Source organism: Mastacembelus armatus, chromosome 20 (assembly GCF_900324485.2).
Source record: "Mastacembelus armatus chromosome 20, fMasArm1.2, whole genome shotgun sequence".
Classification (NCBI taxonomy): domain Eukaryota; kingdom Metazoa; phylum Chordata; class Actinopteri; order Synbranchiformes; family Mastacembelidae; genus Mastacembelus; species Mastacembelus armatus.
This window is the reverse complement of record NC_046652.1, coordinates 2,443,176-2,468,851: the sequence shown is the minus strand read 5'-3', so window position 1 is coordinate 2,468,851 and position 25,676 is coordinate 2,443,176. Positions and strand designations below refer to the sequence as shown.

The 25,676-nt window shown below is 39.1% G+C and overlaps 1 protein-coding gene across 1 annotated transcript; it reads left to right on the top strand.

Annotated features, from left to right (window-relative positions):
* The first annotated feature begins 3,382 nt into the window (after window positions 1–3,382).
* On the top strand, window positions 3,383–19,932 carry lancl2 (LanC lantibiotic synthetase component C-like 2 (bacterial)). The gene is made up of 10 exons (XM_026292904.1): window positions 3,383–3,616; window positions 4,130–4,353; window positions 8,274–8,391; window positions 8,519–8,726; window positions 9,851–9,998; window positions 11,382–11,528; window positions 13,471–13,653; window positions 15,934–16,110; window positions 16,700–16,772; window positions 17,799–19,932. The coding sequence occupies exons 2-10, from the start codon at window positions 4,189–4,191 to the stop codon at window positions 17,873–17,875; spliced, it is 1,296 nt and encodes a 431-aa protein (XP_026148689.1). The 5' UTR covers window positions 3,383–3,616; window positions 4,130–4,188; the 3' UTR covers window positions 17,876–19,932.
* Window positions 19,933–25,676: the final 5,744 nt, after the last annotated feature.

Here is a 25,676-nt window from a genome sequence, read left to right as displayed (position 1 = left end):
CACTTTTCCTCATATCCGAGGTGGTCCAAGAGTTGGCTGTTGTGGAGTCAGAGGGACAAGGGCTGCAGCTGCCTCTCTACTTCAATACTAACAGTTTGATCCTCATTCTCTTATTGTCTTATTCCTAATCTCCTCCAGTGAGTCCAGAGAGCTGCCTGCTGCTGCGATACCTGAGCCCCAGCCCTAATCAAAGCTGATTATACTGTATTACTCTGTGCCACGGACCAACTGTTGTTCAAAGTGTAAAACCACATCAGTGAGTTAATCCACATGCATCATCCTGCTGCCATCATGAGTGAAGGTACCGTACAGTGTTTTGTATCTAAGAGATTAGGGTGCAGATGAAAAATGGGCTATATGACAATGAAAGGAAAAATGATGCTCTAACCATCATTAAGGGTCATCTGAGCCTGTGACCAATACAAGTGGAAAGATTATCATAGTACAAGAGCGCCACCCTTTGGAGATGTGGCCAAGACCAGTATGTAAATACTTTTATTTTTAAGAATTGTTTTGGTGTATTTTTACTGCATTATTACCAGCATCATACTGTCTTTTATCTAGACAAACTTATGAGTTTAGGATTGTTTGTGTACCAACCAGATTTAGTTATCTCTTTTCTCTGTTTGCAAGTTACCAAAAATGATTTAACTACTCAATTATTGTCCAAGTTGTAGTGAGAAGATGAATTTTCTTAAAACCTCTAAACAAAGTTAGAGGGTTAGAGTTAGAGTTAGCGGCTGAAGCTCCTCTTTAGTGCGGTGGCTATAAAAGTTTTCATTTTGATTTCTGCCTCAGTTCAGAACATCCTGTTTTCTACGCTCTGACCATGGTTTTGTTTACGTAACAGGATGTTTGTCTTCTCTTTATTTTTCAATCCTTTGCACACGACTGTCTTTAATTTCCTTTGCACATTGAACTGATTTGTAACTTATAGCACTGACCCTCTCCAACAGGCAGAGGATGGTTTATTTCAAGTAAAGACTCTTTTATGTTAAATGCATCCTCACATCATCCTCAGTACTCAGTGAGATTCAGCTCACAAAAGCCCAAACTGTGACTCCAGGGACCTGAAAACCTCTTCCACATACTGGGAGGAGACTCTGGAGCCCAGATAAAGAACATACATGAGGATCTGTTTACTTATTTAACCTCTTTATCTTTATTGTTTTAGTGTTTTGTTCTTCCTAACAGCAGAAATCATTGTGTTGAACTTTAATACAAAATTGTGATAACCAGAAATTGCATGAATTGTTCATCAGAAGTTAGGAGCCACTCTTAAGTTTGTATCAATTTGATTTGTGGCTAAATGAAAGTTTCAGTTGTTTAGTGAGGCCAGAGATGCATTTCCATCTCAGTAGTTCTCAGACAGACCACCAGCTACACCTTTTGATTCAAACTGGGACTACAGCTCTTACAGAACTACCCTGAGGAAATTATTGATCCTCAAGAAAAGACAAATATAAATACAGAAACTCTCTGCCAACTCAGACGACAACAGAAATGTTTCTGGAAGCAACACTAATATAAATCCATACAGTCCGTCACTCTTTAGTGGCCCCTGCAGATGGTTTTTTTATTTATTTTTTTGCTAATAGAAAGAGTGAATGTCCCAAATGATAAAATCAGGGGGTAGTTTCTGTCAACAAATGGACCGACTGTGCTTCTCTGGATGTCTGGATGTCTAATCACTCTCCACTCATTAGATTATAACTCCAAGTTAGTGAGCTACAAACTGTGAGGGTGTGATTCAGGCAGGACAGTACAAAAGTAAATACAGAACCAGCACAGTGGCTTTCTTCATTTATTGTCAGGACTCATAGACTCAAACAGACAAACTGGCCAATCAGCCCTGAGCTCCAAAGCAGAGCAGACTACTTGTTAGCTTTTCTCTCACTTTCTGCATCTGTTTCTCCATGAAAGTTTGATGGACCTTGTAAGACTTTGCTGTAACTGATGAGACTTCCACACATACTGCACTTTGTGACCTCATTAAAAATCTCCCACTGAGTGAAGAGCCGCATTTAGTTTATGGTAGGATGTGACTGTCGTGGCATAAATGTAGGAACAGGCAGAATACAGCACACAGGAGGCAGGTTTAAAGGGGCGAGCAGCAGACTCAGGAACAGACTTTCATCCAGGATGGATCGATTTGATCGACAAGGCCTCGGGGCTTTATAGCCACTGAGCACATGTAAATCACACTAATGTATAAAAGATGAATGGTCAGAATCTAACTAGTAAGACCTGCTCCCTGTGCCCCCCCCCCCCCCCCCGCTGAAATACAAAACAGTTTCATGTTAAAGGTTCACACAGGAGCAGCCAGGATGTCTCGTATAAATGAAAATTGATAAACGTTGCAGACATAATTGCTTAAATAGCCAATGTTTCAAAGATGGGACTTCTTCTCTGTAGCCGCCTTCATCAAGGTTCTTGGTTATATGCAGTCAGTCTGCTCACGTCTCTGCTCTTAGCATCCACTACTTTCTAATGAAATGCATGTAACTGTGAATCTAAGACCAGTACAGATTTATCGAAGGCTACACTCACAGGAACGACGACAGCATTATGTCATTTGAGAAGCTGCTATTTGCAACCTGTTTTCTACGAACAGTCAACTTCTATCTAGTGTTAGTCAGAACACAGAGCTTGTCTGTTTCCCCTGATGGTGGAATAATGACAGAAACACAGCAGATAAAACTTAAACAGCTCTGTGAGTCAGGCTGTTGTGTACTGGGCTGGGTCACTGCTCCACAGGCTCTAAGTGTTGATAGGAAATAAAAATGCCATTAGTGCTTTGAGCAGCCTGTTTAGGAAGCATGAGAAGTGCTTTTTAAAATGATTATTGAGATTAAAATCAAATAATTTCTTCTCCAATAATCCATTAGAGGATATCTGCTTTTTGAAGCAGGTGGGGAAAAAGTGGGAGGAGGATGAGACGAAACAGGGAGAGGGGGAGGTGGCGGTGTGTGTGTGTGTGTGTGTGTGTGTGAGAGAGAGAGAGAGAGAGAGAGAGAGTATGCGTGTGTGTGTGAGTGAGTGTGAGAGAGTGAGAGAGAGAGAGAGAGAGAGAGTGTGAGAGTGTGTGTGTGTGTGAGTGAGTGAGTGTGAGTGAGAAAAGGGGTGTGTTTGTTTGCTATATTGCCTAATCCCCGCAGCACAGCATCACACACCAACACCATCTGTCACCATTCAAAGTTGGTGTCAGCCGCCTGGGTGGGACTGCTGGGTGCTGACGGGTACTACTTACACTCAGCAGCCTGTGGTCTTCACAGAGCTCGGCTCAAGGCGTAGCAGAGGTGAAGGGTGGGGGGTTTTCTGGTGGTTTCTGACTGCCCAGGTAGCCTCAGCGGCAGAGTGTGCTGGCTCGGGGCGCACAGGGAGGACGCAGCGCAGGGAGAGCTGCGGAGAAACGCGGTGATGCGGTGGCACATAGATGCTTACACCGCCTGAGCTGTCTGACTGCGGCTGCCGCTTTGCATTCACCGGGAAACAGGCTGGACTCTGGGATGCAGAGAAGCTGCCGCAACCACCGACCAGGATCAACCAAACAAACAGGCTCTGCACAGACTGGGGACCACGGGTTATAGGCGGCTGCTGATCATTGTGCGTCTTGGTAAGACTGATTCCTGCCTGCCTGAAGTGCTGTGGTGTGTGGGGCTGCTAATCTCTAGACTGATGAAAACTTCACGTTTAATGTCAGAAATAAACCTTTTCTCCAGGCCTGTGTGGAAAGCTCGGCCCTTCAAGGTGACATTATTCCAACTTTATTTTTAATGCAGCGATAAGGATTTTTATTTTTATTTTTCCTGAAAGACTCAAAGGATCAAACCACAATTTTCTTTATTTCCAATCCAACCCAGTGTTAAAGTGTGAAATATTAGGACTAACATGGGCTGACAAAGATTATTTACATATCAATCTTCTGTAAAACATATAATTTACTCAAAAAATCTGTATGAGCCGTCTTCAAAATAAAAGCACAGGCTTTCTGCTGCATCACTGTCCAGCCTTTATTGTAGTTTCATTCTTAAAGTTTCATCCTAAGCTTCATTTAAACTCACATACACATTCATTCCTGCTGTTTTGGTGTCACTATATTAACATTTCCATGTCTGGTCGCTTACAGTCACCATAATAACCCACAGTGTGCCTGAGGACTTTTGGCCCTGTCGAGCCGCCGTAGAGATGGGAGATAACATGTCCAAGCGCTTGAAGCTGATCTCGGCGACGGAGGCAGAGATGGAGGAGCGCTCTTTTCCAAACCCGTACCCGGACTGGGACCAGGGAGCCCTCACGTCCAACTCCGGAGCAGACGTAGATTACAACGAGCCGCTTGACGCGGAGGGGAAGGTGAGACGTGTGTGTGTGTTTTTAGAAACGCGCCCTATGTCAATAGAAAGTGGGCAAAGCTTTGGCGCAGACCTGGCGCAGACAGACCTGGCACAGGTGTCGTGGTTCCTGCAGACGCGTGGAAACGTGTCGTGTCGTGATATTTACCTGCTCTCATTTACTTTGGGGTCCCAGTTTAAGTGAATGGTGGTAAATGGGGCAAAATGAGCGCAGTGAAATAGGAGAAATATGAGTCAATTCTTTTGAAACGACGTGCCAGTTTTTTATTTTTTACTGGTCTTTAACATGTCACCGCTTTAAAGCTGCTGTTAGCATGCTCTTAAACCTGTACAATATGTTTATATACTTCTATAACCAGCCTCAGCTAACATGTTAGCCTAGCCACTGCAGCCAGTCTGACCAATCGATCATAGAAATATCGATCAGTTATCTGTCTGTTGTTAAATATATTTGTGCCTAGAATTTATTGATCTGATGGAAGATGCATTTTGTGGATGCAGATCCACCTTTCAGTTCTTTTTAATGCATTAACATTAGATTTATTTTTCATTTGGGCCATGAAATGTCAAAAACAATCAACATGGAGTAACATTCCTGCATGTGGATCATTAGACTTTCAGTTTTGTGCAACACTCACACATTAATAGTTGATTGAGAGTCAGGATGGAGAGAATATAATCCACTGTGTGTGAGGACGGAGGCCAAAGTCTGACCAGGCTCTTGGGGTTTTAGCCTCAGAGACTGTCTGTTCTGTTAAGACTTTACTGACAAGCATCTGGTTTGGAGTCAAACTTGGTGGATTAGAGTTTCTTCTGTATGTGTATTGATGACAGCGTGTCCTGGGGGATAGCAGCTCAAAATGCTCAGTGGTTTCAGGTTTGTTTATCTTTTTTAATTTGTTTTGTAAAAAACCTATTTCTAATTTTCTAATATCTGAAGCGTTGCTAAATAAAGCAGCTTCTTGTTTTCTATCCATGGCAGTCTGCTCTGGTTTATCTAGTTAACTGTGCTAATGTCAGCTGAGTGAGTTGGCTGACGTTAGACATGATCCATCTTGTTTAACCTAAAGCAACACATCTGTGATCTCAAACCCACTCGACAGTAGGTTTGTTCTTACCCTTATTCAGTGTAACAGCATAACACAACATAATCAGCTGATGTCTGATATAAGGGAGAGGAATATGTTATCATTTATGATTCTTTCAACCATTTAAACTGTATTTAGTTAATTTTATAATTGATAAGTGCCTGGCTGTTGAGGTTAAAATCAAAGGTGGGTAAAATCTACTAAACTGAACAAGACTGAACAGTGTGATGTATAAGTAAGTCTGAAAAACACTACACAACATTGCATTGGCCTTTTGAAGAAACATTATAGCTGTAGGTAGTACGATAATTACCTGGACATGAGTGTTACAGTCTATGTTAGAGCAGATAAACTGTTGATTAAATTCCTTAAAATGGCAGTCTTGATTTTTTTTTCTCTCCTTCTGCTGTACTGAGCATCCAACTTGAGAAAACCAAAGCCCGACAGACCTGCAGGCCTGCTGTGCTTAGTTATGGTTGCTGTGCTATGGTTGGACATGCTCCCTGTTAAAAGGGTTGGTGGGGGGGTAACAGATGGCCAATTCATTAGTCACTGACAGAAAACTGATATGTACTTGTATCTATCAGTTCTGTATAATACAGTAAAATTATGAAGTCAGATGCTGTTAGGTATCAGTGTGAGAAAACCATTTGCACAGCAGTAGAGATTGGTCAAAGCTGAGGAAGCTTTTCCCCAAGATCCATCATCTATTCCAGCTTATTCCTAACCAGGGTCCCAGGGATCTGGTGGAGCCTATCCCAGCTCTCTTTGGGTGAAAAGCAGGGGTACACTCTGGACAGGTCACCAGTCCATCACAGGGCCACCTTTTCCCTAAGATGTTCCAGTTAATTTATCAGGACACTGGATATTAGTAAATCGGCCCTGGATCCATCAACAAATAGCTTGTGGATTCTCTGAACACTTCCAGACTCTCACCTGTGTTTGTTTGGGTTGGCTTGTGAAAGAGGCTGAAGCTCCTCAGCCTTTCTTTTCAGTTCCCACTTTAGGCTGTGAATGTGAATGGGCCCAGTAGTGAATTAATTAACTTCAGGCAGCCTTTGGAACATGGTCTGACCTATGCTGTTAAGTCTGTAAAGGGTAATAGGAGCCTTTTGGAAAATAATCTTATTACCATGCTTCCTTAAATGAACTCTGAGTTTATTCAGAACCTACTGCCTGATATCTGAAAACACAGAGACAGTACAAAATGTTTTCAGATGAGGTCTGATGATTTCTGGAACTGGCAAGTAGCTGTAGCTCACTGGTCCACTTTAATTATTTAGATCAGTTTTTTCCAGATGTAACTCAAGCTGCCCTTACTAAAAAGTATACTTAAAGTTTATTTTATTAAGTAAACTTAGACAAGTTCAAGTATATTTCCAAGTATACTTTATGCAGTAAGTATACTAATATTAAAGCACCAGTAGTACACTTTTAAGTGTCCTATTTCAGTAATTTTAGCGACTAAGCTGGCCCACTTTTTACTTTATGAAACCATACTTTTAAATATACTTTAGGTGTAAGAGTAATTTTGAGTACACACAATGACTCTATTATCAGAAAAGATTTGACTATACTGGCAGGCAAAGTTTCTAAAATTTGACTGCTAAAAAAGCAGATAAGAAGTAGATTGTTTTCCAAAGCTTTCTTGAATCACTGAGACTGTAATAAACTGAAATGAAGATAATATTCCAATTTTACATTTTTCATGTTGGCTGTGCAGCGATTTCTCATCTGCCTAAAGTAAAGCCACTCTGAAACAGCACCTCAATGTCCTGCTGCACCCCAGGCTTTATTTCTTTTTGTAGGTAGATTTGATAGCTCAGGAGAAAACCAGTCTCTGCAAGTCTGTACATTTACTCAAAATTAACCAGTAAGGCAGCACAAAAATGGACCAGGCATCAGTTCAGCATCAATATTAAGTCACTTTTATCCCAGTCAGTATGAAGCAAATCATGTAAAAAGGCTAACACAGTAAAATGTTTTAAATATTGTTTTTAAAAAATATTGTGTGTTTTGTTTGGAGAATTTTAGTATCCATTTAGCCTCTACTAAAAAACAGATTCAAACTATATGTTTTGGTAATTGTGTTTACAATTATTACATAAGTTTAATAAAAATGCAGCAGATAACCTTTTTACTGTATTAAGAAACTTAAAGGCTGTAAACAGCCCTTCATGGCATGTGCAACAGAATATGAATTGTTTCTCATTATTAAATGCTCTAATAACTGATTGCTTTGGCTGGTGTTTTTAAACGTACTGTCTTCGTACTGACCCCAGTCCCTGTCTCAATCCTTGGAGACGAAGTAGAGATTGTGGAGTCCTACAAATACTTTGGAGTCCACATTAACAATAAATTGGACTGGTCAAACAATACAGATGCACTCTTCAAGAAAGGACAGAGCAGACTGTTCTTCCTCAGGAGACTCTGTTCCTTTGGTGTGTGCAACAACCAGCTGAAGATGTTCTATCAGTCTGTAGTAGCGAGTGCACTGTTCTTTGCAGTTGTGTGCTGGGGAGGTGGCATCAAGGCTGGTGAGGCCAACAGACTAAACAAGTTGATCAGGAAGGCAAAATCTGTTGTTGGACTGGAACTAGACAGTCTGGAGGCTGTGGCAGAGAGGAGGATGGTGGACAAAATCAACTCCACATTGGACAATCCTGACCACCCACTTCATGAGGAACTGTGGCAAATTAGTTAATTACTTTATTAATTACTATTAATCAATATAATTTAAATAATCTCAAATTTAATAACTGCTGTAACAATTGAATTTCCTCTTGGTGATTAATAAAGTACTTCTTCTTCTTCTTCTTCTTCTTCTCCTCAGATAAGCGCATCATTCCAGAAGAAGGTCCAGAATAAGATCAAAGATCTACTCCAGCAGATGGAGGAGGGCCTAAAGACCACTGACCCCCATGACTTCTCCACTTACACTGGCTGGACAGGTCTGTCATCAGCAGTTTAAAACTGTGAAGACATAACGATTCCACGTGGCACGTTCGGGCCAGCACTGACCCCCAGTTAACGGCCCAACCACAGCATCTTGTGTTTATTTGCTCTTCTGCACAACAGGTATTGCCTTGCTGTATCTGCAGCTGCACCGGGTGTCCAATGAGGCCTCCCACCTTCAGAGGGCACTGGACTATGTGAAAAGGAGCATGAGGATCCTGAATGGACGCAAAGTGACGTTTCTGTGTGGTGATGCAGGACCACTGGCCGTGGGCGCAGTGGTCCACCACAAACTCAGTAACACAGCTGACAGCAAAGACTGTCTTTCCAGGTGAGGCTTTAGAACTGCAGATATTCATATGAATGTGATTTTTTTTTTTAACACCTTGCAAACAATGTGGACAATGGACATTGTAGTGTTTGACATTTTTGTCTGTAAACAATTATTTTTGGTGAGTGACTTAAAGCAGGTGTGTGACTGGAGAATTGGCTTGAGCAGGGCTGGTTACACACTGCAACACACTCATGAAAGAGAAAATATTAGGCAGAGGTGTAAGTGACTTTTTCACAGTTTGGCTGTTCTGTACATGTTAATTTATGTAGCCATTCTTTGACTCTGACAGTCTCTATCTGAAAACTTTTACAGCTCTGTTGTAATACACTTGTGGGAGCTTTGATGTATGAGGCTGGATTAATTCTGTACTGCTGTTATTGCCAACAAATACCATGAAAAACGAAAAATGTCTGTACTTTCTGACTTATTGATGTGTTTCACTGACTATGTCTATGGCACTTGGCCACAAACCCATTTATTCCTACAGAAGAGACAAGTTAATGTACATGGGACTGTGGCACAATAAATAAATTAAATAAATAACTCTAATGTGCATTCATATTAATGAAGAAACATGTCAGCCAGGGCAAAACTATGCCTCAGTGATGTGGGTTTGGATATGCATATAAAGGTTGGTCGTTGGATGCATTCATTGGATTTGATAATAATCCTATACTTGAACCATACTTGGAAGGGGCTTGCCTAAATACTGACTTAGAGTTAAGAGGTATCCAATGTTTGATTGTCAAATGAGTCTCCCATTGACCATCTGGAGTAGTGGCCATGATCCAGGCAAAGCTCCTGGACCAGCCATGGTTCTCCCCATGATCTCTTCCCTTTCTGAAGGTCTCATGCTCAATTTCTGTGCCCAGTGTGTTTGAAAACAGCCTGTCACACTCAATCACAGCTTGATCAAGTGCTGCAAGCTACATGTCTAATTTTTGTACAGATGTTTATATGAATAAGTGAATATTTATATAAATGTTTTAATAGTGGTTAAGCTAAGGACGTTGATTTGATGATTGCCTATTTAAATATGATCGAGGCTGAAGGATCTTACTGTTTTATCTGTGTGTCTAGTAATCTCAGCTTTAACATCTGAGCTTATGTGTCTCTGTCAGACTACTCCAGCTGCAGCGGTCAGTGCTGACTGTAGACTCTGAGATGCCAGATGAGCTGCTGTACGGCCGGGCTGGGTACCTTTATGCTCTGCTCTACATTAACAAAGAGATAGGACCCGGCACGGTGGATGACAGCACCATTACAAAGGTGAGACACACATTTTTTTAACTTTGTCATAAACATGCAGAGTTGAAGCTTTAACTCAACATTACAGCATTCACATACTGTAAACATGGCCTGCAGAATGACCTGTGTTCCCTGGTACTAGTGAACTAGTAGCAGAAATTGCATGACCAGCTGTCACATTTGGTGACGTGCCAGGCCAGAAGGCATACGATGTAGCCTACATAGACAGACACACGCACGCACACACACACACACACACACACGCACGCACGCACGCACGCACACACACACACACACACACACACACACACACACACAGTGAGGCCAGTAGGCAGCAGCAGTAGGATTAGAGATGCTAATGTTGCCTTGAGAAGTGCTAAAAGAACAAATGTGACCAATGAAGCAATATAAATGTTCAAGCTTTAAAGGTCCAGCCTCCTGTTACACTGCAGTGCTGTTCATTTTTCCATAATTTGTGCTTATGTGTCACCACCAAGCAGCTGTTTTACAGTGACTTTACTGCAGGCTGCTGTTCAGAGGTTCTTTCTTCTTTCTGTTTAAAAAGTCTGGATGTTTGGTGGGTGGGGTCAGTTGAATGTACAGTATGTGAAAGTCATTGAAGATACTTGTGCTGGGATAAATTCAAATAAAATAGATTTTTTTTCTATGCACTGAAGTGTGACTGGGTGTTGCAGTGGAATCCAGGGATGCAACAGAGATGAGGAGAGGTGTATGGGGCTGAAGGGAAATGTAAATGAATAGACTGGTTGTAAATCTGTGGTTGCAGAAGTGTTGTGATTTCCTTTTCGGTCCCTCTCTCTCTTTGCAGGGAAACATCATAAACTGCTGACTCAGAGCCCCAAGGCCCCATAACCCACACCATAAAACATACGCATACATGTAGCTTTTATAATCTAACCAATAAATTCAGGTAGAAGTGTTGACTGACCCCAGAAAATGGCTTGTAAACTCTTTAGGGAATAGGGTTTTGGTGTTTATGGTGCAGCTTCTCATCTTTGTCTCTGCTCCTTAATCTGTGTTTGTGTTTGACTCGGAGTCAGGGTGAACCATTGGATAGCAAGGAGGATAACGTGACAGTGGGTGAAGTAAAACTTAAAACTTAAGTTGACAACACCTATGCTCATTACTGTAAATACAAATAAACCGTCATGGGTAAAAAGCCAGTAAGAGCAATTGGCCAATATAACCAAAAGTAGACTTAATGCTTCATTACATTCTTACATTCAGGTCACTGTGGAGGAAATGTTTTCAATTTAACCCAGAACACGTTTACTTTTGAGAAATCCTAAAGAAATAATGTTCTGTCAGGACATGGTCAGACATCACAATTTTCTTTCTTAGATTTATTTCTTTCTCTTTCAAATTTGTCTCTCCTCTGTTCAGGTGGTGACAGCCATCATGGAATCAGGGAAGAACATGTCAGCGGAGCAGAAGAAGACGGATCGTTGTCCTCTGCTTTATGAATGGCACAAGAAGCAGTACATCGGTGCTGCCCATGGCCTGGCTGGCATCTTCTACATGCTTATGCAGGTACTGGAGGGAAAGGAGCTAAAAAGCTCAGCTGGTTGGTGAAAGGAGGGTAGGGGTAGGTATCTGAACAAGCCAGTGCCTCATAAATGGTGTCCAAATAGTTCTGATCCATTTAGTTTTACCACTTAGTCAAACACTGCTCATCATTTGTTAATGGTCTTTGTATTGTTAGGTTATTAAGATTCTGATTTGAAGTTAAATCGGCCCAAAATTGTCAGGAAATTGCTGCTGAGTCAGTGCAGATTTGACTGTATTGGAAAACAGCCTTTAAATGTCAGCTGTTCCTTGGTTATATTTGCCAGCACTGCAGCACAGTGTTAAATGGGTTAACACTTACCTCTCATATCATATCAGCTAACTCATATCAGGTAGTATGAACAACCACATATATAGACAGTATGAAAATGTTTCAAAGGAAGTAATTATCATCAATCATCCTGTGTATTTATTTTCAGATCTCCTTTCTCATTTATATTCAGTGTTGTGTAGGCACGTTGAAATCAAGTGTAAAAATGAGCAGATAGGTTAAATTAGAATAACTCCCCCAATATGACTAAAGAGAATCTGCGACACTCACTTTGGGGCGTTGAGAATATCAGGAAAAACTGAGCTGGTACATTAATAAGATACTTAAAAAATAAAAGATGTATCAAAGTGTTGCTGAAGCTGATTTTAATAACCTTAATGTCCCCAGCCTTTGGCCAAATTTCATTAAGACATCAAACAAATATCATTTCACTCTGTCGTAAATGCACAGAAAAGCTCTTATCACCATTGAGGTTTGAATACTGTGTTGTATTCAGGAGCCTGCTGACAAATGCCAAGATGCAAATCTAAATGACAGGCTTCTCTCTTTCTTCTCTCCTCACATATAAAACCAAAATTCCCATGTCCAGAGATGTATCTTCAGACTAACAAGGATGTTATGTCTCCTGCATGCTGTAAAGGAAATGTAGCCCTACTTACATATCATGCCCCGCAAAACTAAGGCAAAAGCAACAAGTCCCTTTTTTAAAAATGTAGATGTTAAGACTAAAAACCTCGAAGGCATCACAAAATGAATGCTTTCTTTACGTTATGCCAGTTTAATTTGGGATGAGACATCTGGCTTAATAGAGAAAGCACATCCCTCATAGTGGGGCCGCCCCTTTTCCTTTGTTGTCGGAGCAATTTTCTGCTTGTAGCTGAAGTTATGATACCATGTTTTATCTGAAGCTCCTCAGGCAACAAGGACTCAAAGAACTCATTTAGCTGTCTGCCCTAAACAACCTCCTCTGAAGAGCTGTATGCTGTCTCTACTGTTGTGTTTTCTAAAAGTAATTAATACATTAGTCGATTATTTCAGTCAGATATATTACACTTTACTACTTTAACTATTCGTCCACTGATGACTTTGTGTAGTCGGAGGTAATAAGGCTCATGCAGGAATCTTTCTGGTGGTCTGTCCACAAGAGATGATTATCTACTACTAAAGAATCACAATAATTTAATATACACTTATAAGCACTAACAACACAAAAACACTGACACTTAATACACTAACTAAAAAGAAGTTCAGATGAATGAACAACTAAGCATTGCATCGAATTTCTGCTTTAAAATAACACCCAAAAGGGAAGGAAGAAAATTTTTACCACTACACATTTGAAGTAGCTAACAGACAGTCTATTAAATATGCATGAATTCCACTATGGACATATATGGACATTCATTGTCACCCCCTATTGATCTCTTTTCACTTTACACCTCAGCTGTCTGCAGCGTCTGTTTTAAGGCTCCTGTAGCAAGAGGGGGCATAATGTTGCTGTGTTAACCATGAACAAAGCTTTTGACCACCATAACATGACGAGTGATGAAATGTGGTATGTGGCTGTAACGGGACAATAAACGATGTCAGCCACTAGAAATGACATTAAACTTAATGTCTATTCCACTTTCTCAGCCTGGAGCAAAGGTCCACTCAGACATACTGTCAGAGTTGGTTCGTCCCAGCATCGACTACGTCCGTCACAAGAGATTTCGTTCAGGAAACTTCCCGTCATCACTGAGCAATGAGAGTGACCGGCTGGTTCACTGGTGCCACGGAGCAGCTGGTGTTATCCACATGCTGATCATGGCTTATCAGGTGAGACTTGTTTATGCTTTTGTTCTGTGTGGTTCACGTGAGAGCACAGTCTGTCTGACCGGCACCATGGCACGGCTCTGCACTACATGGGCACTATATTATGTCACATATACTGTATGTTCAAATTACAAACATAACGTAGGCCTGAACAAATTTATTCCTTTGAGAGATTTTAAAGCTTCCATGGAATATGTGTCATTTGTGTCTGCTCTTTCTGTAGCTGTGATAGTTAAATTGGAATGACCTAAGGATAGTATTATCTATGGATAGTACTTTATCTATGTTTATGTTTTACAGTTTATTAGTTGTGTGTTATAGTTTGCTATATTAGATTTGAATTCTTTCAAGTGTATTTTACATATCAAATTTTCCCTAAGTTGCTCTTTATATTTTATTATTTTGTAGACAGGGACCACGTGTAAAAAAACATCAGTGACCTCAGTGTGAATCCCTGTTTTAAGTGAAATGTGAATTGTGTGGTATGCTGCCATTTTCAAGACACCAGCAGTAAAAGTGGTTAATCTATTAAACACGTTAAGGAATTGTAAGCAGTTTATGATAAAGCTAGGATGTAAATATTCCACTCCTGACTCAACACCAGCTCTCTTTCATTTGAGGAGCCTGGCTGTGCACACACACACACACACACACACACACATACACATACTGCAGTAATGTACTGTACGCTAATTTTTTAAAAATTTTGCTTGGCAATTAGGGAGCCACTTGGCAGCTGATGTGCTGCTATTCTTGCATTTTCATTCCTCTCACATTCAGAGACTCTTTGGCACCACATAGAACAATGTGCAATCTGAGCCACAACCACTAATTGCTGTCTCACTATGAGCAGAATACTCAACAAATCTGAATTTGTTGTTTCAGGATGAGGATTTCAGAAGGTAAATGGACTTGATCTTTTGCATAAAGTCATTGTAGTTCAGTTTTTTGCTTACCCACTTCAATTTACAGCAACCTGAAGGTTGCATGATACAGTCAGAAAATCTGAGCATACAGGTGAAAGAACTGATTCACTGAGTAATAATAATGAAGCTCTGTTACAGTTGAATCCTGTAAATGTCTCTTGGACACAAGAAAAGCTTCCAGCTGTAAAGGCTGCAAGGCGTGCTGCATCACTCTTGTTGCTAGGCAACACATTACTTGTTAGTACAACTGAGTACAACCTATATATGATAAATTGCTGGACCTTAAAGGTCTCGTGAAATGGCGATGGATTTTCCAGGTCAGAGAGATCGATTACATGTAAATCAATGGTCTCTGGATGAATTGTTGAATTTTTTAGTTACAGTCACCAGGATGACTTAGTGTTTCCTGCAATATGAGTCAGTGCTCCAGCAAATTCAAGTTTATAGGAAGTAAGAAGGTGTTTTCAATCAGCAAGTTGTTATTATCATCTAAAATAGTATCAGTTTTTCCTGTTTGCTGTCACTGCTCAGTGTGGCTATGGAAACATATAAACCACACTAACCAAAATGGTGCAGGAGCTCAGTTCCATAAATCCCACACTTCTTCAGACAAATGTGAGGGGAAAAAAGCAATTCTGATTATATCAGTTAACTAAACAATGGTCTGCACCTGCCTGTCATAAACATTGTTTAAAGAGGAAGTTGAATATTCTGCTGCATGAAAACGAAAGGGAAGATTCTGAAACAATAGCTAAATCATGTCCAAGCAAGAGCACCCAGATTTAAATCTGGTGATGTAGCGTTTACACATGTGGCTGCTTCCTTTATTAATGTTGCTGTGGGCAGCTGGTCAGTATAGACCAATTGTAAGATATCCACTATGTTCACACGCTCTAATCAGCCTCATACACGTCTGACATGTCGTTGGTCAGGTCTGTTATGAAATGTAGATGCATCACTCAGACCTGGATTAGGTTTGTAATCTGCTAATCAGATCTGTGTCTTGTATGGGGACTGAACTGTCCCCTGTTCTCCAGGGAAAGATAAAACACTCCAACCAACCTGACAGGAAGATGTTTTCTACATTGTATGGCTTCAGTGATCATTCTGAGCCCTGAAGCGTTGTTTCCAACAGATCTGGCAACTATATAATCCAAGCGGACATGAGTGCAAGAGATAACGACTTATCTTTTTCCACTAATAATTTATTAACATTATACATGCTCAGCATACTGCTGCCTATCAAGGATCCTCCAGTTTATCTGGCTCAATTGGCCTGTAGTGCCTTATTAACAATGGCTGTTGTGAGCTACTGCTTTGTCCCAGGTTTCATTTGGCTTCATCTGTGGCTTTCAAGGTGTTTAAAGAGGAGAAGTACTTGAAGGAAGCTGCAGAATGTGCTGACGTGATCTGGCAGAGGGGCCTGCTAAGGAAAGGTTACGGTATTTGCCACGGCACAGCAGGAAATGGTTATGCCTTCCTGTCCCTTTACAAGCTCACCAAGGACAAGAAGTACCTGTACCGTGCCTGCAAGGTAAAACAAATGTTCAGTGCACTTAAAATAAAATAAAACTATGATGGTAACAGATAAAGAAAGGGTTAGTTAAAATATGTTGTCTATTTAATGACAGTTAGTTCATAAGCCACTGGTGTTATGAACCTTTAACAGAGTTCAAATCATTTCATAATGCCAATAATCTGGACCCAATAGCTTTCATACAAATAAGGTGTGAGATGAATAATTTCTGCTATGAGAGCAGTAGGAACTTAACTCTGTTATACAGTAGGACTTCAAAAATACATTTCCTGAATATTAACAAGTAGCCTCAGCGGTCGACTTACTATTAAATGGCATCATATTTCGTATGAGTTCACCTCCATATAATCTTGGAGTAGGTGAGTATGAAGTTATCTTAGGAATCGTGGCTCAAATGACCCATGATCAAAACAGGCCCACAGCATTTTTCCTTAAAAAGACAATTATAGAATATTTTGTGCCTCAACGTGTTGTTGACTGCAATTATTCAATGAAGTAATTATTGATTTTCTATTGTATTTCTTGTTTCATTTTCTCAGCTACATACCAACAAATGTCTAAATATGTTGTTATTGTTTTGTTTCAGTTTGCTGAGTGGTGTTTGGGCTATGGCACCCATGGCTGTCGCATCCCAGACAGACCCTATTCGCTTTTTGAAGGTACTGATGTTATTTAACTTTCCAAACAAGTGAGAAGCTGCTGTTTATCAATGACCAGTTATACAGCAGTCTGACCACGTACTGAATGCGTGAAGTCAGAGTGGTCCTTCACTTAGCTACATTGAAAGAATTAAGCACATGGCTGGCAGCAAGCTACAGCAGAAAAGATTGAGTAGGAATGAATCACTGATTGCACAGAAGTAGCAGGTCTAATCAGAGCTTTTACAAGGTACATATTGTCCTACACAGACACTTACAAATAGAGAGACTGAAACATTATTAAAGTGCTGTTTTCATTAGCTGATTGGTTTTCAACTAATTTGTAACATCCAGTTATATTCTGGTCAGTGTTTACTGCACAGCTTTCTTCTCCAATTCCAACTTTATTTAACATTATACAGTTTAATACTTGATCTACCCACAAAAAAGCTGTTATTCCTGTTATAATTATCATAAGACTGACAATTATTTTATTCATGCCATGCTGAAATTTGACATGAAGTTTTAGAGCTCCCTCATAAACCAGGACAGAGTTGAACCTACTATTTATAAATCCACTATTAAGTCTCAGTTTTGAATTAGCCACGAAAAACTCAAATCCAGTTCTCATTCTGCACAAAAACTGCAATCCAAAGCTTATCTGGAGTTTATATGCTTACATCAAAAATGAACTCTAGACAGATATGAAAAATGTTGAACCTATTCTTTCACAACTAGTGGCATCTTCAAAGAGGTGATTTAATAAATCACAATGAAACCAGAAAAGTCATGTCTTAGTAAAGACTTTGGTAATATGTAACTCAATTGCTAGAAAACATAACTATTGCTAGAGTTGGTGAAAGAGCTTAAGCTGTAAGATTACTATAGACTGCTCTAATTTCTTTAATTGATTGTTTCCCAGGTAATTGTTGCTTAGCATGCATTGTCTGAGAATAACAGATCAATAGTATCTCCAGTGCATTAGAGGAGTAACCTGTGATGGAGCTGTGTAGCTAGTAGAAATGTGTGATGTGTTCTGTTCCGCAGGTATGGCAGGAGCTGTCCACTACCTTTCAGAGATGGCAAACCCTGAAGCATCATGTTTCCCTGCCTTTGAACTTTGACCTGCTAACTGATGGGACTGAGGCTGATGAAGGGACTGGGACGAACTGTTTTCAGAGCTAACTTAACTTTTCTTTTCTTTTCTTGGGGATGGTCACTTTCTGTCAAAACACGTGGGTCCTTCATCTTTAAGATCTTTTAGGTCCCCTGTTGTCACCCTGCAGTGTATGGTGTTAGGGTAAAGACATGGACCCCATACCTCCTCCTCACTCATTACAGTTTATTGCCAGCTGGCATGGACATAGGAGACGCCCCCTCTATTCACTCAGCCTTTAAAATTGTAGGACCCAGGCCAAGATTGAGGGCGTGTGTGTGTGTGGATGTGTGAACTGAACTAAAGCTCGGTAATTCTGTGACTGCATGCTCACTGTAACTGGCTTGTGGTGCCTCATAACCTGTCAATGTAGTGATTTTCTCTTCCTGTATTTGTAGATGTGTGATTGCAGTTCTCCAGGTTTTTGTCACATAGTGGGCAGAACGTTTCTCTCTCCCACCTTTCATTTCAAAGCTAGACTAATGCTACTTTTGTGAAGATGGCAATTATATTGGCTGCAAAGTCAAAAATTGATTTCTCTCTGGTTGCTGTGTAATAAAATAGAATGAATATGTTACTGTACAGCACATTGATATCAACTATGATTTTACCACTGTGTTAGCTATCAGTTATTAGCTGTTTAAGTTCTCTGTCCCTTTCCAGCACTGACCATCTACCAGGACCCATAGTTAAGTTATTTTTCCACAAATCAGATTGAAGCTTTTAGGACACAGAACCTATAGCAAGCCTCTGGTTAGCTATTTATCTAGGTAGTAGGATTGGTTGGGTAGATTGTCCTCAAAAGGTGGTAAGTCAACATTTGCCAGACTGAAAGGCAGATAATTTCTCCCCCGTTGTGACAAATGTCTAATGCATTGAAATAAAATTTACTCTGCTCTACTTTTTTTTTTTTTTTTTTTTAACATTGGTCATCTAGGTGCCAAGAAAAAAAGCCTGATTTTTGCATTAATAGCGTTTTTGCTGAAACCAGTCCAAGCTCCAACAGCTGCAGCAGCTTGCAGTGTGCATTGCCTTTCAGTTAGATATCAAAATGTTTTAAAATAATTCTGTTCTTGATATCCCACCCATATGGATTTAGGTACAGTATATTTTGGCAAGTTGTGGTTTAAAGAATATAAAGAAGAACAGAAAAGGCATTTGTTTGCATAAGTAAACTGGTATTGGTATTGGCCTTAAACCTTCTACCACATGTGCTAATCCTGTTTGATTTCCTATCCCTCACTTTAGTTTTAGCCTTCAGCTGCTTTAATGTGCAAATAGGCTGTAAATTCAAACAACACATTATTGTGTGCATTTATTGAACAAAAGTGGAACCAGACGTGTAGGTGCTGTTGCATTACACAGCATTGTTGCTACCATGTAGATTCAAGAGCCATCTGAATTTAGTGTCCTGTTGAAGCTAGGCTTAAGAAAATCACATTTTCTACGTTTGGTTGAATACCAGTAGTCCAGTTTCTATGGTACCTTAAAGTGGTAACTGAAACTACATCTACTTTATTATTAGACCCACAAAATAAATGTGGAATTGGTGTGCTTAACTTTCAGCTTTTTTTTTTTTAAACTAGCAATTAACTGAGGTTATTACTTTTAGTAATATCACTTCTTCATACTGCTCACATATGTGACTTCTTGGCCAAGCTTTTACACTCCTGAGCTTAGATGGTAGCTGTGGTCTGTGCGGTACCAACATGTTGAAATGACACTCCTGTACAGTTCAATAATTCCGACAGCAAATGAATGCACATAAATGCCTATTATTATGTTTTTTTTTTAGAATTCTTATGAATGTCATTGCATGATGATAATGATGTCATGTAAAAATATGTGTGTTCATCTGTTAGCGTGTGTCCGGATTCACTGGCCCCTTTAAATGTGTTTTGTGATGATCTGTATCCGGGTCCCAGCAGCGAGGGCTTTGAGCATTAGTTGAAGACCTGTTCAGTGACCTTAGTCTCTGTCTGTGTATTTTGTTTTCTCTAAGCTTAATTGGTGTCAAGCTATGATTTTTTTTTTTTTTGTTTTTTTTTTTCCTCCTCATTAAACTCCTGGGCTTCAGAGACAGCAGTAATATGTCTTGTTCTTAACATGTTCAACAATTTTGAATACATATATGATTTTTAGATGCACATAAATTACATTTTATACACAAGTTATATTTAAAATAAAATGAATTTACCACAAAAGAAGACATTAAAATAAAAAAAAACTGCTTAGTAAAACTTGAGGTTATGTCTATAACCCCAGTTCTCCGATTGGCATGTGTGAGTGTCTCCCTAGGGAGACGCCTCCAGTGTGACCTCATCCAGAACCTTCAATAACACTACGCCAGCATATGGGCTGTCATTGAAACAAGCTCACCTCTTCCTCACTTCCATTGCAAGGAGGTACATACTTTTCTTAGTTATTGCTACTTTTCTTAGTTATTGCTATTTTTCTCAGTTACTGCTACTTTTCTCAGGTATTGCTACTTTTCTTAGTTATTGCTACTTTTCTCAGGTATTGCCATTTTTCTCAGTTATTGCTACTTTTCTTAGTTATTGCTACTTTTCTTAGTTATTGCTACTTTTCTTAGTTATTGCTACTTTTCTTAGTTATTGCTATTTTTCTCAGTTACTGCTACTTTTCTCAGGTATTGCTACTTTTCTGTTATTGCTACTTTTCTCAGGTATTGCCATTTTTCTCAGTTATTGCTACTTTTCTTAGTTATTGCTACTTTTCTCAGGTACTGCTACTTTTCTCAGTTATTGCTACTTTTCTTAGTTATTGCTACTTTTCTCAGGTATTGCTACTTTTCTCAGGTATTGCTACTTTTCTCAGTTATTGCTACTTTTCTCAGTTATTGCTACTTTTCTCAGGTATTGCTACTTTTCTCAGTTACTGCTACTTTTCTGTTATTGCTACTTTTCTCAGTTATTGCTACTTTTCTCAGTTATTGCTACTTTTCTCAGTTATTGCTACTTTTCTCAGTTATTGCTACTTTTCTTAGTTATTGCTACTTTTCTCAGGTATTGCTACTTTTCTCAGGTATTGCTACCTTTCTGTTATTGCTACTTTTCTTAGTTATTGCTACTTTTCTCAGGTATTTCTACTTTTCTTAGGTATTGCTACTTTTCTTAGGTATTGCTATATTTCTCAGTTATTGCTGCTTTTCTGAGTTATTGCTACTTTTCTCAGTTATTGCTACTTTTCTCAGTTATTGCTACTTTTCTCAGTTATTGCTATTTTTCTCAGGTATTGCTACTTTTCTCAGTTATTGCTACTTTTCTCAGTTATTGCTACTTTTCTCAGTTATTGCTACTTTTCTTAGTTATTGCTACTTTTCTCAGGTATTGCTACTTTTCTCAGGTATTTCTACTTTTCTTAGGTATTGCTACTTTTCTTAGGTATTGCTATATTTCTCAGTTATTGCTGCTTTTCTTAGTTTTTGCTACTTTTCTCAGGTATTATTTTTCTGTTATTGCATCTTTTCTTAGTTACTGCTACGTTTCTCAGTTATTGCTACGTTTCTCAGTTATTGCTATGTTTCTCAGGTATTGCATCTTTTCTCAGTTATTGCTACATTTCTCAGGTATTGGAGACAGCTGCAATGCAAATCTATTCTCAACTGGAAGTGGCACCTTGAGCAGCAAGCTGAAGAACCTACAGGAGGCATGTTTTGTCAGAGCTCACTAAAATAGAAACAGGCTTAAAAGAAGGGTGACTAAGAACATGGAGAACAGGCAGAGAAACTAGGGATTGCACTCTTTAACAGACATATAGAGGATAGCAACCACTAGATGGTATTCCAGTCCAGAGCTACTGTAGTTTAAGGCCCTAAACAGCTGCTGCTACTTTCTGGTTATTGTGTGTTATGCTGTGGTGTTGAGCTGGATTGTGTTATCCTTTCTTGTGTAGTTTCATATTTTGAATAAATGTCTATGATGGAAGGGAAAGAGACCATGTTAATTTTCACAGCTGGTAGGAAGGACAGCAGAGCAGAGCTGTGTGTGTTATAGGACATTATGACTCAGTATATCTAACACCACCAAGTACTACCACAGACTGTCTAGGAGCTCATTGATGTCCTGATCCAGATCTGGATTCTCCACTGACTCATGAGGAGCGTGCCCAGACGTTGTTGGGAGTGTGTACAGGGACCATACACGATGCTGAGTCACTTAATGAGTTGCTGTGATGAAACAGTCCTCCGAAGGTAAATGATTTTGGTTTCGATTGACAGTTCTTATGTCATTTTAATTCAAACAAATTACAAAACGTACATTAGTAAAGATTTTCAACTTACGTAAATTGTTCATTAAGATCCGTGTAATTTAAGTGTTCCCTAATAACCAGTTTACAGAACCTATACCCAGACTGAGATGTCCCAACTACTTCAAATAGTAATAACTTTGATGATCATCTGATTTTTCATCTAGAACCATCCTCAGGTTAATGTTGCCATCCCAGAGTATCTACAGGTCTTGAAAAAGTCCAAAATGACATATATTGAAATGCAACAGAAAACATGAAACTATTTTCTTGTATAATACAATATCTGTTATATGGCAAAACAGCATCAACTATATCCAGTATTCAATATTACACCTTGTCAGAAGTGAAGTTTATTTACACATTACACAATATATAATGGTATTTTATGTTGAAATTTCTAAACCAAATACCAAGATGATGTGCATAAAGATATAAATACCACACAATCTGTTGCATAGTTTAGCATGAACAACCAAAATACCTAATATTCTGTTGTGAATTTAAAATATCCAACAGAGAACAAGAGACTATGTTGGTGTCATTTGCAAACCTGCTACTAGTTTTCTGTAGTCGTCCAGAACCCAGACTAGGGTCATAATGGTGTAAACGTCATATGTTCTTTCACTGTGAAACTTCACAACTGTCTCGAGAGCAGCATGGGCCAGGAAAGGAATCCTGTTCAAAATGTAACTCTAAATGTGCAAAGGCTATGACACTTAACAGGAACACAAAGTGGAAATACAGGCCACAATGAAAAATGTATTAATGAGAAATATAGATATGTTATTAATGACACTTTTGTTTTTAAATGCAAAGATGTTTTCCAATTAACATACCTGGATTTAGATAATTCCCATTCTGAGAGGGAGGGAGCATGTTTTTCCTCTAACAAGCATTGGAGGGAATCACATTTGTGCCATGAAAAGGATGATCACTTTCATTATTTAGTAACCAACAGTCAACGGAACCATTTTGACGTGCTGAGACGGTTCTTCATTTTAAACTTGTTAATGCCAATAGCTTGTTGTGGAACATTAAATATAGTAACTCAAGTTAGGTCTACATCAAGGATATGCCTCAGCCAAGAATGTAATCTGTGTAGCATGTGCTGATTTCAACTTTTTCTTCAGAGTTTTACTCATTAAACATGTCACAAATGTAAAATGTATTTGCTGTGCACTGTATCAGTTTAACGTGCACCATGGCTTCTCAGTTTACAGTGAGTTTGAACAAATTGAGGTTCTGTTTAAAGCAGTTGTGAGAAGTGTGGCTTTTGCTTGTCTATTATTTAGTGGCAGCGAGGACAAAACTATGCTATAGAAGCAGCTTGGCTCCATTTGGAGAAAAAAAAAAACAGGACTATTATCTATATATTTATTGCAGCACACAAGTCCAACAGTGAATAAAATCAACTGGACCAGCCATTCTTTTTCTTTTTTTTTTTAGTCAAAGTAACGCATGTCACTCAGTATATACTAAAGCTAAAATATCACTTTTTACAAACAGTGTGGAATCACTTACCACAGCGTCTCAAGATTCTCTAAACGCGAGCAGTAAGAAAACCATGAATAAGCACATGTATATTCAGTCATGATCAAGATTTGACAAACCTCTTTTTTTTGCTCTTTCATGTTACAATGTGTTTGATACTTTAGTGGTTAATTATGGGAAACTTAGCAAAATAATTAACATGTTGACTTTTGAATGTCTTCTTCAGCTGGTTGCAGAGAGGCTCACATGAGAGGGGGAGACAAGTTCTGGAAGGTAATAATGTCATGAATGTGCTATGCTTGTCTACATCCATGTGCTGCTGTAACCACACTGATGCTGGGTTTTTTTTTTCCAGGAAAATTGTTGCACTTTGTGACTTTGTTCTGATAAAGGGCAATATATTACTACTTCACTCATAAAAATCTGTTTCAGAAAACTCTAAAAATACTAATTCACTGACCCCTAAAGGTGAGGCTACTGCAAACAAAATAAATATAATAAATAAGTTTCTTTTATAGTAATTCTCTTTATGACGCTTATGTTTTAGTTTTGCAGAGGCAACAGAAATCTAACTGGGTTTTTTTAGACCTATTTTTTGTATAGATCAAACAAACTATAACCTGTTAAATGGTGGGCTTTAGCAGCTGATTTTATTGTATTTGGACAAAGTGAAGGTAGCTGTTTCTCTGTTTCTAGTCTCCATGTTAAGGTAAATTAACCAGCTATTCGTAGCAGTTTCATATTTTGATGAACAGATACAATAATCTGCTCAATTTACATCAATCTTCTTACCAAACGTCCAAAATGCAGGTCAAGTCTAAACTCATCCTAAACATTAAACTGAGGGGCAGCTAGGGAGTCAGACTTGTAACCTGTAAATTGCAGGTTCGACTCTGAGGCAGGCAATTCCGGTAGGAATTTTCAGTGCCCTGGCAATACCACAACTGAGGTGAGACCAAGCATGGGACCTGAACCTGCAACTGTGTCTTTCAGTCCAACAAATACATTTATAATACTTAATAAAATAAAAATACTTTTGAAAAAGAAACCTAAAGTGCCGTGTCAAGTAAGTTAATTGCTGTATTGAGTGAATCTTTTCTTTATATCTGTTTTTTTTTAATTTACATGATGTCTGATTAACTCAATTACTTCTCTCTACATGTCTAATTTCAAACTGGACAATCCTTCTCCCATGCAGTGTGATTTTTAGACTTTCTCCACTGTAAGAACTCACCAACCCGTAAAGAAACTTGAACCCCCTTCTGCTTTTATTTCCACTGACCTTGAAGATCCACTGGACTAAGGATGTGGGAACCTCTAGGTTACAGCTTGTTAAGTTCCTGTGGTGGAAAAACACAATTTAGTTCCTTTTCTCAGACATTCACTAGATATGTCTACTAACCACATTGATAAATACTGTTTTTTTTAATCATATCTGACATATCTAAAGCAGCAACCTGAGGGAAACCTGAACATCTTAACACAATAACATAAGCAGTCGTGTAATGTGTCCACTGAATGTGCACAAAAAATACGTTAAATGGAAAATCTTTTCCTAAAGTTGCACTGAAACATGCTCTTGACAAGAATATCAAATGAGAGAAAATCAGCTTCTCTTCTTATTTAAGTACTAGCACATTTTTATTTATTCATGGTAAGAAGCCTCCTCAATTATTCACTCATATAAATTTAACCTGAATATTTCTCCATAATATAGGCCATGCTGCTCTTCTATGTTCACCACAACCCTGCTCTCAACAGCTGTTAGTTGGTGAGTTTACTCTTTCTTCTCTCATGGCGTTTGTTCCCCAATGTACACCATTTCTGTGAAGAGGGAAAATAAAGCTATTCATTATACCGAACTTGCTGAAGGTCAATCTAAAACAGTTCGAGGAAGGAGTACATCACTCTTTACCATTACATGACTGGACTACACATGCCGTATTAAAAACAGTTATCAAGAACTCATTAATTAGTAAAGAACCCATGATGCAGTAAAATGCTGG